The sequence below is a fragment of the Molossus molossus genome, unplaced genomic scaffold (assembly GCF_014108415.1).
Source record: "Molossus molossus isolate mMolMol1 unplaced genomic scaffold, mMolMol1.p scaffold_m16_p_7, whole genome shotgun sequence".
NCBI lineage: Eukaryota > Metazoa > Chordata > Mammalia > Chiroptera > Molossidae > Molossus > Molossus molossus.
Window position 1 is genome coordinate 58,060,508 of NW_023425401.1, and position 12,247 is coordinate 58,072,754.

General features: G+C 47.9%; 1 protein-coding gene across 3 annotated transcripts in view; it reads right to left on the reverse strand.

Annotated features, from left to right (window-relative positions):
* Positions 1 to 1,186: 1,186 nt before the first annotated feature.
* The window catches only part of ATXN7L1 (ataxin 7 like 1), a 253,531-nt gene continuing 242,470 nt past the window's right edge, over positions 1,187 to 12,247 (reverse strand). For 2 of the 3 annotated variants that reach the window (XM_036246188.1, XM_036246189.1), the window contains 3 exons: positions 7,655 to 8,591; positions 4,644 to 4,718; positions 1,187 to 3,022 (listed from right to left, as the gene is read on the reverse strand). In XM_036246188.1, the coding sequence (XP_036102081.1) occupies positions 2,981 to 3,022; positions 4,644 to 4,718; positions 7,655 to 8,591 (1,054 nt within the window). In that variant the 3' untranslated portion in view covers positions 1,187 to 2,980. Of the gene's footprint in view, positions 3,023 to 4,326; positions 4,719 to 7,654; positions 8,592 to 12,247 lie in introns of those variants that run through there. The other variant, XM_036246187.1, reaches the window with a different exon arrangement.

A 12,247-nucleotide genomic window follows, 5' to 3' on the forward strand; every position in this document is an offset into this window, starting at 1 on the left:
GAAAATTTCTTTTCTTCCTTTTTTAAAACAAGAGTTCACTGAGAATCAGCAATAATAGAATATGCTGTATAAACTATTCTCTACAAAGGTTGATCAGCGTTATTTACAATTGGTACATTGATACAAAAGAAGGCATACAAGTTATCCAAGTCGCTTTGTTTTTATGGCTGACAGTTCTATGCATTGCGCTATGCTTAACAACCAGAGCTTTCGAGCCTGTGGCTGGCGACAAGTCACGAGATCTTGAGGCAAACGGCGTGGGTGGGGTGGGGAGGGGTGGCGGTGCAGTCAAGGGGCTGGGAGAGAGGACTGAGTGGGGTGGGCAGGTCAGAAGTACCCAAGGGGATCACCCTAATAGTGCTTTATAGGCTGGTCCAGTTGAACTCCATTAAAGCAAAACCAAAGAAAACCTTTTATTTGCATTCCATTTTTCAAGCTGTGGGTTTTGAATACATCATTACAAAGTAAACCTGTGGTTGACTGTGAAGGAAGAGACACTGTGGGTTTTCCCTTTTTGCTCAGTTTCCAGAAATGTCCTCACCTTGGTCAGAGCCAGTCTTTCACCAAGTCAGCAGCATTCAGTGGGGAGCCTCTTTATTCCAGCTTGCAATTCGGAGATGCAGAGAGCTAACACGTTCAAACCCATTACTGAATCGCTCCTTTAGTCCCTGTCGAGACGTTATTTCTCAGAAGCAGCCACTTCATCTCTCAACCTTTGTTTCCCTCTTTGAATGTAAGAGTTTATAAATCAGAGGGTTATTTTGTTGCTGAGATTTTTTTGTTTTGTTTTTACTCCTGCAAGTTTTACAATTCAAAATAAATTATAAAAAAACAGACGTCTAAAACCAAACAAGACAAAATTGTGCAAAAATAACAAAGATATGTACATACTTTCAGTCTGAAGAAATGTATAATAAAAACATAATTCAAAGAACATTTTAAAAATATAAACATTGCTTAAACGTTCCTAAGTTTCATATTGTTTCTGAAACTATTCTGGTCAGTTAGCTCTGTAATATAGTAAAACATAAATTATTACAAAATTAACACTATAAAAATTTACTTTAAGAATATCTTCTAAATTTTTTTCAAAGGTTCTAATCTTGTTTATAATTTCTTAAACATTTATAAGTCTTAAATCTGCCTTAACCTTTTTTTTAAAAAAAGAAAAAGTAACAATCCTCCCTTCAATTTGCAGTCTCTTTTCCCCAAGATGTAAATAAACCAGCATATAAGTGCACTTTAACACTGTAGAAATAAAAATGAAATAATCTGAACTAATGTCCTGGTACCTAATACCAACTCATGATTTTAAAAAAAATCTTTATATTAAAAAATTGTAGTAATCCTATAAGAAACACTGTCAGTGCAATTTCATTGATGCAAATCACTCCACTTGCCTCCCGTCTTAGTGAAATTCAATTCTGTGGTGAAACTTAGCAGTAGTCTGATCTTTGGGTTGGGGGATAGAGAGAAGAGAAAACTTCGGGGTGGAAATGAGGGTTTGTGTCCAGCTGAAAAACTGGCTTTCATTTCTGATTTAGGGACGAAGTGAAACTCCTAGTATCTGTGCTGTTATATTGTTTGCAAAGTTACATGATAAATAGCACAGAACATTTCTTTTATATTGCGAGTTCCTTTCCTGACTATGATTCCTGATAAGAGCTCACAGTATTGATGTTTCTTTCAAAATTCCAGTGTGAACAATTTCATAGCTGCAGGGCTCCAGCTTCTCTCTTCCCAGTGGCTATTCCTCACTAGGCAGCAGCTTGGCTGTGCCACCAGCAGCTTGCTGGGGTGGCTGTATCTGAGTTGGAGCCTCTGATAACCCAGCATACTTGCTGTATGGGTGCCCTGATTCCCAGGACCTTGTGGCCCAGGGCACAGAGATGGGTGAACCATGCTGGTATTCATTCTCACCAGAGGTATGACACATAGCCCTCCATGGAAGCTTTCCCCTAGGCCCTTCCTTCCCTTCCTTTTTCTCCTCTTGCCTAGCCCTGGAGGGAGGCTCGAGCATCTCCACAGCTGTGGGCACTTTACCTTCTTCACAGTGGCTTCCTGGGGTCTCCCACCCATTCCCTTGGGACGTTTCACTCTGGCTTGCTCAGCTTTGGGACCTTGTATGTGGCACCCGGGAAGGGATTTTGCAGCATGGATTCCTAACAAATTCAGATGACCTCAGGCATCCAGGTCTGACTATCTTTTGAGGGCTATCTCCTACCCTCATTCGCTGCTTCCTGCCACCTCCCCGGCCTGTTGCAGACCTGGCCCAATATATCCTCTCTGAGCTGCATAGCTGGACAGTGGTACGGGGTAAACCACATCATTAAAAGGTTCCTCTTCTCAGCATGGGCTCCAGTGCTGGTGCGCTACGGAAACCTGCTGAGTGCACTTGGCTACCCTCCTGCCTCTGCTCTCTGCTCCCCAAACACAGGCTGCTCCACAGCAAAGCCCCTCTCCCAGGGCACTGTCCAGAGGCCAGCTTATGAGAGGCAGCTTCTTCTGGTGGTCTTGGGGACCCAGTGAGTGGCAGGGAGGAGGAGAGGGATGGGTGGTGAGGACTGGAAAGGAAAGGAGCACTGCGTGTGCTCAAGTTCAAGAGCTCCCCACGATGCCACCAGGAGCTGGCGTCCGGCACTGTCTGCTCTTCTGGCTGGAGCAAAACCAGGTGCAGCAGCTGAATCAGAAGCTGGAGGAGTGACCCCAGGACTGGAAGAATGTGTATGTGTGGCAAATGAAAGACAAAGAAAACAAAACACTGGTATTGTTTTCTGTAAATCTCAAATTCACGTTCTTTTGCCTTTTTCTTTTTCTCCAAAACTAAAAATTGGTCATTAAAAAAAGAAAAAGAAAGGCCAGAGCCACAGGCAGGGCCCAGGAAATGGATTCCCCCACTGCCCACTCCCCTCCCCGACTTGGCCTCTGGGGCTGGGACTGGGTGGCCAGACATTGGTTTGGAAGTGGCTTCATAGTCTTGTTATGGAAGAGTCCTTATCCTGCCCGTCCTGTTTGTGGTCTTCTAGAAAAGAAAAGAAAAGGAAAGGAAAGGTTGGATTACCACGAGGATTCGAGAACAGAGTAAAATTTCTCATCTATAACAAAAAGGATACCATCCCAACTCCTGCATTCGGCAAAAGGCAGCTGTAATGGGCAAATGAGGGGCTGGCTGTAAAGGACTCCGTAAATGCAGGGTAGCAGCAAGGATCCTAGCTGTGGAGGAAAATGCAGGGAGAATTCCTGTGGAATTCATGGGTTCTCTCCAGGAGGGAGAACCAGAGTAAATGATCTGTCGTCCTTTTTTTTCTCTATTAGTTCACATGGGGTATTTCCTATCTAACCTACAGATAGCATAGACAATCACCTAAGGAAGAGCAGACTGTTGGGTTAAGCATAGAGACTTTGGAGACAGAGATTTTGGGTTCAAGTTACTTAGCCTCTGAGTCCAGTCACCTTCACATATAAAATGAGGATGCTAATTTTGTCTCTCACAGTGTTTGTTAAAAGTTTAAGTGTATGTAAAGGGCATTTAGCACAGGACCTGCAGAGAAAGGGCTCCACGACCCGCAGCTGTTATCATTACCATACCCACATCTGTTACGGCCGACAGCCAGCCCTTCGGGTTCCCACAGGTGTGCCTGGAGCTCTGGGCGGGCGCACTCAGCCACCTGCGCAGGAGGCCTGCCATAGATAGAGGCAGACTGCCTGAGCATGGACGAGCCCGGAGCCCTCCGGCACCGAGGATCGGTGGCAGGTGCTCAGGCCCAAAAAGGGCCATAGTGACTCAATATAATGGAGACACTCTCCTTGATCTGAGGATACAAAGACTGTTTCCCTATAACCTTTACCCAAACTCTACTCCAGATTTATAGGGAAACCCCAAAATGCAGACACACTGCAATTTATTATCCACAAAACCTACAACACATGTAAAACTACACAACACAGCCATGTCTGTGTGTTTTCCAATCCTGTATAACGTGCAGAACCACGCCTCCTATGCTCTGCCCCCACCCCCCGACCACACACACTCCATTGGAGAAAATCATTTATACACTGACTACTCTACACCTCAAGTTTATAATAACTCCTAATTCTACCCTGAATATTCGCAGCATGAAACCACACCCTGAGTGGTAGCTGCAGCTCCCCAGAGGCCTTGGGAAAGCACCGGCAGATACCTGCCACTAGCAGGGCCCTTTAGTCAATGTCATCTTATTTCATCTTCACAATAACCTTAGGAGGCAGGCATTGACTTTACCATTTAAGAGATGAAAAAAAAAAAAAAAATAGATGCAATGTAATCTGCCTAATAGTGCACAGCTGCTAATGATAATAATAGCTAATACTTGTGTGTTATACCGGGTGTTTTCTAGAGGCTTAACATGAATAAATCAATTTAATCCTCACAAAAGCCATATGAGATAAGGATCATTATGATCCCCATTTTATGGTGAGAAAACTGAAGCACAGAGGAGTTAAGTAACTTTCCCAAGGGCACACAGCTAATAACTACTAGCTTTGGAAGCCAGACAGCCATGCTCTTAACTGGAGATGAGATCTGAACCAGGGTCTGACCCCAGTACCCACATTCTTTCCACCCTGCTGATGACCCTATGTACGTTTGCCCCCCAGTAACTTACCTGTCGGCTGTGTCCTGGGCTGGATATGCTTGAAGGGCTGGATTGTGATAAAGCTAGGCTGCTATTTTTCCCAACCTGAAAGACACCAGCGAAGCCCTACTCAGACACACGAGCTGGCTCGGGAAAGGCCCACCGATACCACGTGCTACTAGGGAAAGGAGAAGGGCTGCGTGAGGCTCATTCTCCTCACGTCCATGTGGACCTTGTGTTTCCATTTAAAATGGCAGAGAAAATGAAAATGTTTCAGGGCGTACCTTGATGATGTCCCTCTCACCCCAGAGGGAAAGCATAATAGAGGGGAACTCTTATTCTGCTTCCCAGATGTGGATACTGGGAGTTTTAGGGATGAGGACAAAGGCATCTGGCTAGAGGCCTGCCCCTCCCCCCCCTCCCCCCCTCCGGGAGCATTTAACTCAGCAAAAGCCTGGCTTTTTCATTTGTGGCCGGAGAGTTCGACAAAATCCTCTACTTCTGAGCTCAGTTCTAGACCCATCTTGTTTCTAGCTCAGACTCTTTTTCTGGGTCAGTTTTCTCAGCTAAGAGACACAGTGCAAACCTTATTGTTCCTGAGAAAATAGCAAGATGACACTGGGCTTCCCTTTCAAGTGGGAGACTGAGCTGGGTCCTTGGACAGTGCACTGGGGCATGTGGGTGTGGCTATCCCCCTTGTCCCCTTCCTCAATGGCTGTTCTTGGCACATACTGGGCTGGGTCTTCAGGTGAGTACCTTGCACAGGCAGCTCCTGCCTTTGGCCTAGAAAGAGCTGGTCTTCCACATTAACTCAACTTTGCACAAAGACATTTGCCTTACATGTTCAGTCTTTTGTTTAATTTAATACTTCTGTTGTAAATTCTGGCCTTACACCTACCAGATACAATGAAAAAAAACCCTGAATTGGTCCCCAAAGCACATGTTTACCTTGAATTTTTCAACCTAATGCCATGCCCCTTCCAATTTTCTAAGAGAATCAACCCAGATTCCTAAGGCTTTCCCCCAACATTTGGAAATCACCAGTGGTCACCCTGGACAAAGCCTTTTCTTAATGTCCTGGTGACAAGCACCCAGGTATCACCTGCATTACAGAACCAATGCAGGCTAGATCCAAGGCAGCTGTTAAATTTATCAGCTTTTTTGATTTCCTTCCTCCTTGCAGGAGGAGGCTTGTCTGCTCCTCTCACCACGGGTGGTGACAGATTCACAGTGTTTACTGAACATTTCATATGCTCCTACAGACCAGAGAGTCAACAGAGCAGTATTTACTCAACGCAGAGGCACTCCACTAACCCAGAGGCATGGGGGTTAAGAGTCAGACTCCAGAGCTAAATTGCCTGGTTTAAATCCCAGCCCTACTATTTACTTGCTGTGTGACTTTGGGCACATTACTTAACCTCCCTGTGCCTTGGTTTACTCATCTATAAAAGGGTGGTAATAACAGGTAATGATTAAGTGAATTAAATATATCTGAAGTAGCGGGGACAGAGCCCACCCCCTAAGTGTTAGCTGCTAGGACTTTATCTAAAACGGGTGACACTGTAGCCTTACAGCTCAGGGTGTGGCCTGCAAACCAGTGGACTGTTAGCAATGCAGACTCTCAGGCCCCACCCCAGACCTGCTGACTCAGAACCTGCATTTTAACAAACCCCCAGGTAATTCATGTGCACATTTGATTTTCAGAAGTCCTGGCTGTGCCCTCTATCCTGGGACCTGGAGGTGGCACTGACCCACACTTGAGTCTCAGCGTAGGGCTCTGTGGGTGCCGGCCCCCCTCCCCATGGACCCCTGGAACCGAGGAGTCAGAAGGTAGCACATCGGCGGCAGCTGCACGCATGTGCGAGGGGCCGGGCTCTAGTATGATGACCTATGTCTCCCCCTCTCTCACCTTGGCCTTGGTTGCAGCTTGTCTGGCCCTTGGGATCCAAACTTACTGTTTCTCAAGTGTTTACTTGTGATTTGTGAATACCCCTCAGGATGTTCTCTCTTCATGAGGTTTTAATAAGTCTCATATAAAGATGACATAAAATAATAAAACATTTTTTTAACAATTGCCTCTCATCTCTCCCAAGTCCTCATCCCCAGATGGGGCTGGGATTAGGGTCCAGCCCACTTAACTCTGTGGTTGTGAACCTGGGGCTCCTGCCACAGTCTGCACACTGTCCTGACACAGGGAAGGCCCGTGGGCAATCCTGTGGACTTGGCCCTCCTGCTGGACTCATCCTCTCTGACTCTGCTCTCTCCTCTGAGCCCAAAGGGCATCTGAGTTTGATGGGGGTGGGGCTTTTCCTAGGTAACTTCCCCAGCCTGAGGAGACAGACTAGACTGGAGGCTGTGAAGAGAACTCAGGGAAAGAAACACAGACTCTTCTTGGACCTTCCCATCGTTTTCTTCACAACACTGTCCTATCTGTGCAATGGTGTAAAACTAACACTGTGCCAGCCGCTGTGAGTTGGTTTTACTTTTGGAAAAAAAAAGGTATATCAGTGGGGGGGGGGGGGCATCAAGGCAGCCAGGTAAAGTGAGAGCAGTCACTGGGAGCTGGAAGCACAAGCTATCATCCCCGAGTTGGGACCCAAGTCATCATTTAACCTGCCAGGGGCTCAGCTCTTCCTAAGGGGATCCCAACAGATCAGATAAAACTTCTTGGTGACAGAATTCTTTAATAACGTCATCCTCAGAACCTCAAGATATAAAGTAGAAGCAGAGTGGGGAACTCAGAATCTCTCTGTGTCTCGGTTTCCTCATCTGTAAGGTGGTGCTAACAACGGTACCAAATGCACTGGGTTGTTGTGAGGATTAAATAAAAAAATATTTGCACAGTGCTTAGAATAGCACCTAGCACTTATCGAGCACTATAGAAAGTATATGTTAAATAAACTGCTCTCATAGCAGAGGAACGATCGCCTATGAGAAAATGAGACAGAGTCACCTGGCTAAGCAGGGGCACTGCCCAGCTCCCCCTGCCCTGGGACTGAGAAGGCAGTGCCAGGAAGCCCCCGGCAGGACGGGTCCCTTACCTGCCGAGAGGAGGTGCTGTTAACGGGATCGGGCATCATCGTGAGAAGGCTGGGTGGGTTCTTTTTGTGAACACTATTCATACCAGGCATTTTAGTGATTTTACAGGCTTTGCTACTAGAACTTGAGTTCTTACGCTTTTTTCCTTCTGATTTGTCAAAAGAGAGGGGCAGAGAAGACACGGCATTGTGTGGGGCCAAAGAGAGGTCTCCTGCAAGGGAGGGCACCGAGAGGGGACAGGGGTCACTGCTGCTGCCCACCGAGCCCATGTGTCTCCCTATGTCCGCCGGGCCGCTGGGCAGCGAGGTCCGTCCTGAGGGCTCCAGTTTGGCACTGAGTGGGCTCACCCCATTGTTTGAGCTGTGCACGGACAGACTGTTATAGGGAAGAGCCGCCTGATAGGAGTTCAAAGCTGAACTGGCATTCAAAACACAGTTCTTTTTGTGGGGCCCTGATAATGGAGACGAGAGGGATGTCTGCAAGGGGAATGAGGAGGAGGAGGAAGTCGAGGACTGCGGCTTCCTCTTTTTGTTACTTGGAGACTCGTCGCTACGGGCAGACAGGTCTTTGACTTTTGAGGATTTGCTGGTTTTGGTTTTGGATGGCTTGTGGGATGGGGAAGGGATGACGGCTGGTATCGGGGACACGGTGGATGGGGCCTTGAAGGTTGAGTCCATGATGCTGAGGGTTGCAGCCACATGAGGGAAAGCTGTGGTGTGTGACATGAGGGCGCTTGGGTCCGGCGATGTCACAAAAGCTGCGTTTGAGAGCATGGCTGATGTCATTATGTAAGAAGAGGTGAGCCTTGAGCTGATGGGAGCTGAAGGAAGATACATAGCACTGGGGCTGCTGAAAGGCTGTGAAACGGGTGCTGGAACAGGGGCGGTGATGTGGGCTGCTGGCGAGGGCATGGGGCTATCTGCCGCAGGAGGGATCTTCCTAAACGTGAGAGAAGAGTGAAAGAGACACAGTGAGAAACAGGCTTGGCATTCCTCAGAGGCGCGATTAAGTGTGAGCATCAGGGCTACGAGGAAAACCCCGGTAGAACCAGACTATGGAAAATGCAGCCTTGAAGGATGGCAACATCTGAATCATGGCCCTTCCCTGGGACTCCCCCACTGCAATATCAGCAACCTGTTTTCAAGCACATTCAGGTTTTTAGGTCCTTTCCTCCATGCTTGGCTACTGGATAATGGCTGATTTGGGTTCATGAATAAAAGGCGAATGTGATTTAGAATACAAATTTCCCCAGCAGTGTTCTTTTCCTTTTTTGGTAGTGATGAAGGCGCTTTTTAATGAGAAGTGGTCATTTCACACTTAGGTGCTGGCTTGAAGTAAGAATTGTGAGGACAGCCTCTGCCCCTGCCGGTCCCCTGCCTCCCCACCCTGCTCAAGGCTTCAGGCAGAGTGGGATACCCCTCTCCTCACAGGCCAAACTCCTTCTGCGCTTCCTGTCTGTCGCCTTTCCATGTTGGCTTGTGGCCACTGGCGATGGTTGGCCAGGCCATGGAGGCTGCAGGGCGGTGGAGGGTCGGGGCTTGGGAAACGATGCAGATGTCCACTTGCCCAGACCCAGGACTGACTTTTTTCCTGTCCACTCCACCTATCTCAGCTTTCACTCAGAGGAGCTGTAATTAGGGTGTGGCTGCCCTCCAACAGGTCTTCTTGTCCCTGCATTAGGAAGGGGTGAGAGTACAGGGACCCTCATGTATCCAGAAAAGGTGGTCAAGAATTTCTAGTTTGTTCTGAAGACAAATGCAGGGTATGGGCACAGGAGAACATATGGATGGGAAAGGTCTTCCCGGAGGTTGGGGGTGCCTGGGAGCAAACCCCATGCCTCTTATATTCTGTGGAGCTAAGGGCAGCACCTGGTGGTGGCCACCCTTGGGGCCTCCTGCAAGCCCATCTTTGGACTTGTGCTGGAAACAGCTCCCACTTCCAGACCATGGCCTGGGTTGATGTTGCTGCTACTCTGGGGACCAGGAGGAACACAGAGGCTTTGAGGTCACATTGTTCCTGATCTTCAGGAAAAATACTGACTTCAAGAGCTGGGTAAATATTGTTAAACTGGCTCTTTTTTATTTCTCATCTTGCTCTTTCCCTGTGTCCCCTGGGAATCGTTTCCAGCATAGCCGGGGCTCCACAGCGGTGAGGAAATCACTCTCCTAATTCGAAAGCAGAACTCAAAGGTGGGCAGGCGTGGGACGGGTACCCCAGGAGCTTGAAGCAAGGTGTGAGATGAGGCTTCCAGTCCCTTCTCTGCTGGGAGGCCATCCTCCCAGCTGCGGCACCAGGGAACTCTGGAGAGAGGCCCTGCTACAAGGAAATGTCTCTCCTAGTGCTGCTCTCTCAGGATTCAGTTTTTGCCGACAGTTGGGTGAAGCAACAGCTTCGATCTTTAGGGTGGAATCCAGAGGAATCCTTGCACATAGACAGAGTCCTTGAAAACATCAGAATGAGGAGATCAGAGATGAGAAAAATGTAGCCATAATGGTGTTTGAAAATCTAAGTGCTCTCAAGCCTAAAGAATGTAGAAGATCCTGTCAGCACTAAATAAGTGCTCCACTAGTACTCATCGTGATGAATGAATGAGTGAATGAATGGATGGGTGGGTGGGTGGATGGGTGAGCAGGTGAATGCTTAGTAGCAATAGAACTATGCATGCTGGGCAAGGACTCCCATATAATCAGACCAGAAAGGTCTAAACACGCCCTCAGAACTGTCTGGCCTGCACAACCCCTCCCAACAGCGCCAGGGAACATTTCTTAGCAGTGCGGTGTCAGCACACTTGCCCTGCTGTCTTGGCTGCCTTGCTGTGGACTGCAGGCCTCCTGCTCAATCGTCTCTCGGCTCAAGTTTCTTACCAGCTAAAGTCTAGATAGAAATACATATGGGCAGAGGTTTGGCAGTTACTTGTAATAAAAAGTTATTTAGAAATACCAGATGGCTCATTTAGAGAGGACCTCATTTGATGACCTTAACTGGGATCTACTCTGAATGTCCCAATTTGTAATTTTTCCACTCAGTATAAATTTATGCTTCAGCTTGTTCTGACAAGCTGAGCTGAAGTCCTTAATCTTGCCTCGCTGACACTCAGGATTGGGGTGGGGGCTATTTTTTGGCATACTTTTCTCCCTTTCCTTCCTGTCTTACGAATCCTAAGTGGATAGCAGAGGCAGGAGGGGAGAAAGGCAGGGGGATGCTGGGCAAGGGCCATGTGGCTGCTCACTGTCCCCACGACCCCCTTCCTCCCATGCTAAGCAGTTTATGCATCTGTCTAGGGGCCAAATGGCAGTGGATTTCAGCTTTGCGGGCTGTGCCTGGTTTACGTCTTGCACGCTGGCCTAGGGAAGTCCCATAAAAAGCCCACAGATGCGAATAAGTTACTGACAGTGCCCATCCTCCCCTGCCAGCTGGCATGGAGCTCCAGATGCTGACCTGGCTGAAAGAGAATACTGTGTTGGCGTCTCCTGATGCAGAGTTAAATGCTTGTTAAAGAAAAAAGAGTCTTGGCCGTTTCTTTTCTTCCTAATGTCTTCCACGCCCTCATCGGCTGCCATCCCTCCAGGTTCGGGCCTGTCCGGGCCTGGGGTTTGGGCAGCGAGGTTGAGAGGGCAGCGGGGTGCTACGCTCTCCAGAGTTGACACCCAGGCAGCCCCAATGTTGCTCAGTGACAGTAGATTGGTTAGGCAAGTCCTGAAAAGGGGGGAGGGACCTGATGCCCTGTGGCTCGGGTTTCTGTGCCTGAGGAGGAAAGGAATATGGAGCTTGAGCTGACAGGACACCAGGTAGCGAAATACAGATCAATACATTCCTTCCACGTGCCTGGGTTTACACTTCCACAACACAGGAGAGCAAAGAGCTACGAGAATCACCAGGGCTGGCTGCCAGCTTGGGTCATCTCAGGATAAATGAACAAATAACCATGAACATGGTAAGCCTACACGCAGTCCTGATATGTTGCTGTTTAGGATGGATGCAAATAGGCATCAAGGGTGCCTTTTAGACACACTGGGCAGTCACTTAAACAGGAAGAAATGATAAGTTTCTCTTATGGCCCTTTCATACTTCACAGGAAGTGTTGACATTTAGTTCTAAGTCCACCATGAGAGCTTACAGCAGAAACAATGGAGCTTACTCCTCCTAGAAGTTCAGGTCTGGAAGTGCTTTGGGCATCATGATGAAAAGAGGCATCACAGCTGCCTGGGAGAGGGGCAAGCACTGAATTCTGTTCTCATCACCACTGCCAGTACCCTCTCATTTCTCAGGGTTTCACTGGGCAGGGTGAGGGGTTCAGAGTTGGCTTTCCTGAACCATCTGGGCTTAGATCCGAGGGAGCTATGATTCTAACAAGTTATGATATCTTAAGGGCTCACCTTTGTAGGGGTGGGGGTGGCTAGCAGCAGGCTAGTCTTGCATTATCAAGTGGCCAGAATGGCAGTTTCTTATGTGCTGTACTTTGAGAGGGTCTAGCCTGCCATTCCTTCACAATAGCATTTTCCTAAGTCAAGAAGGTTTCTTCCTTTTTAATGAAATTCCTATGAAAATGTAAATACATTGAGAGGTGTTGGAGAATAAAGGGACATTAGAGAAGT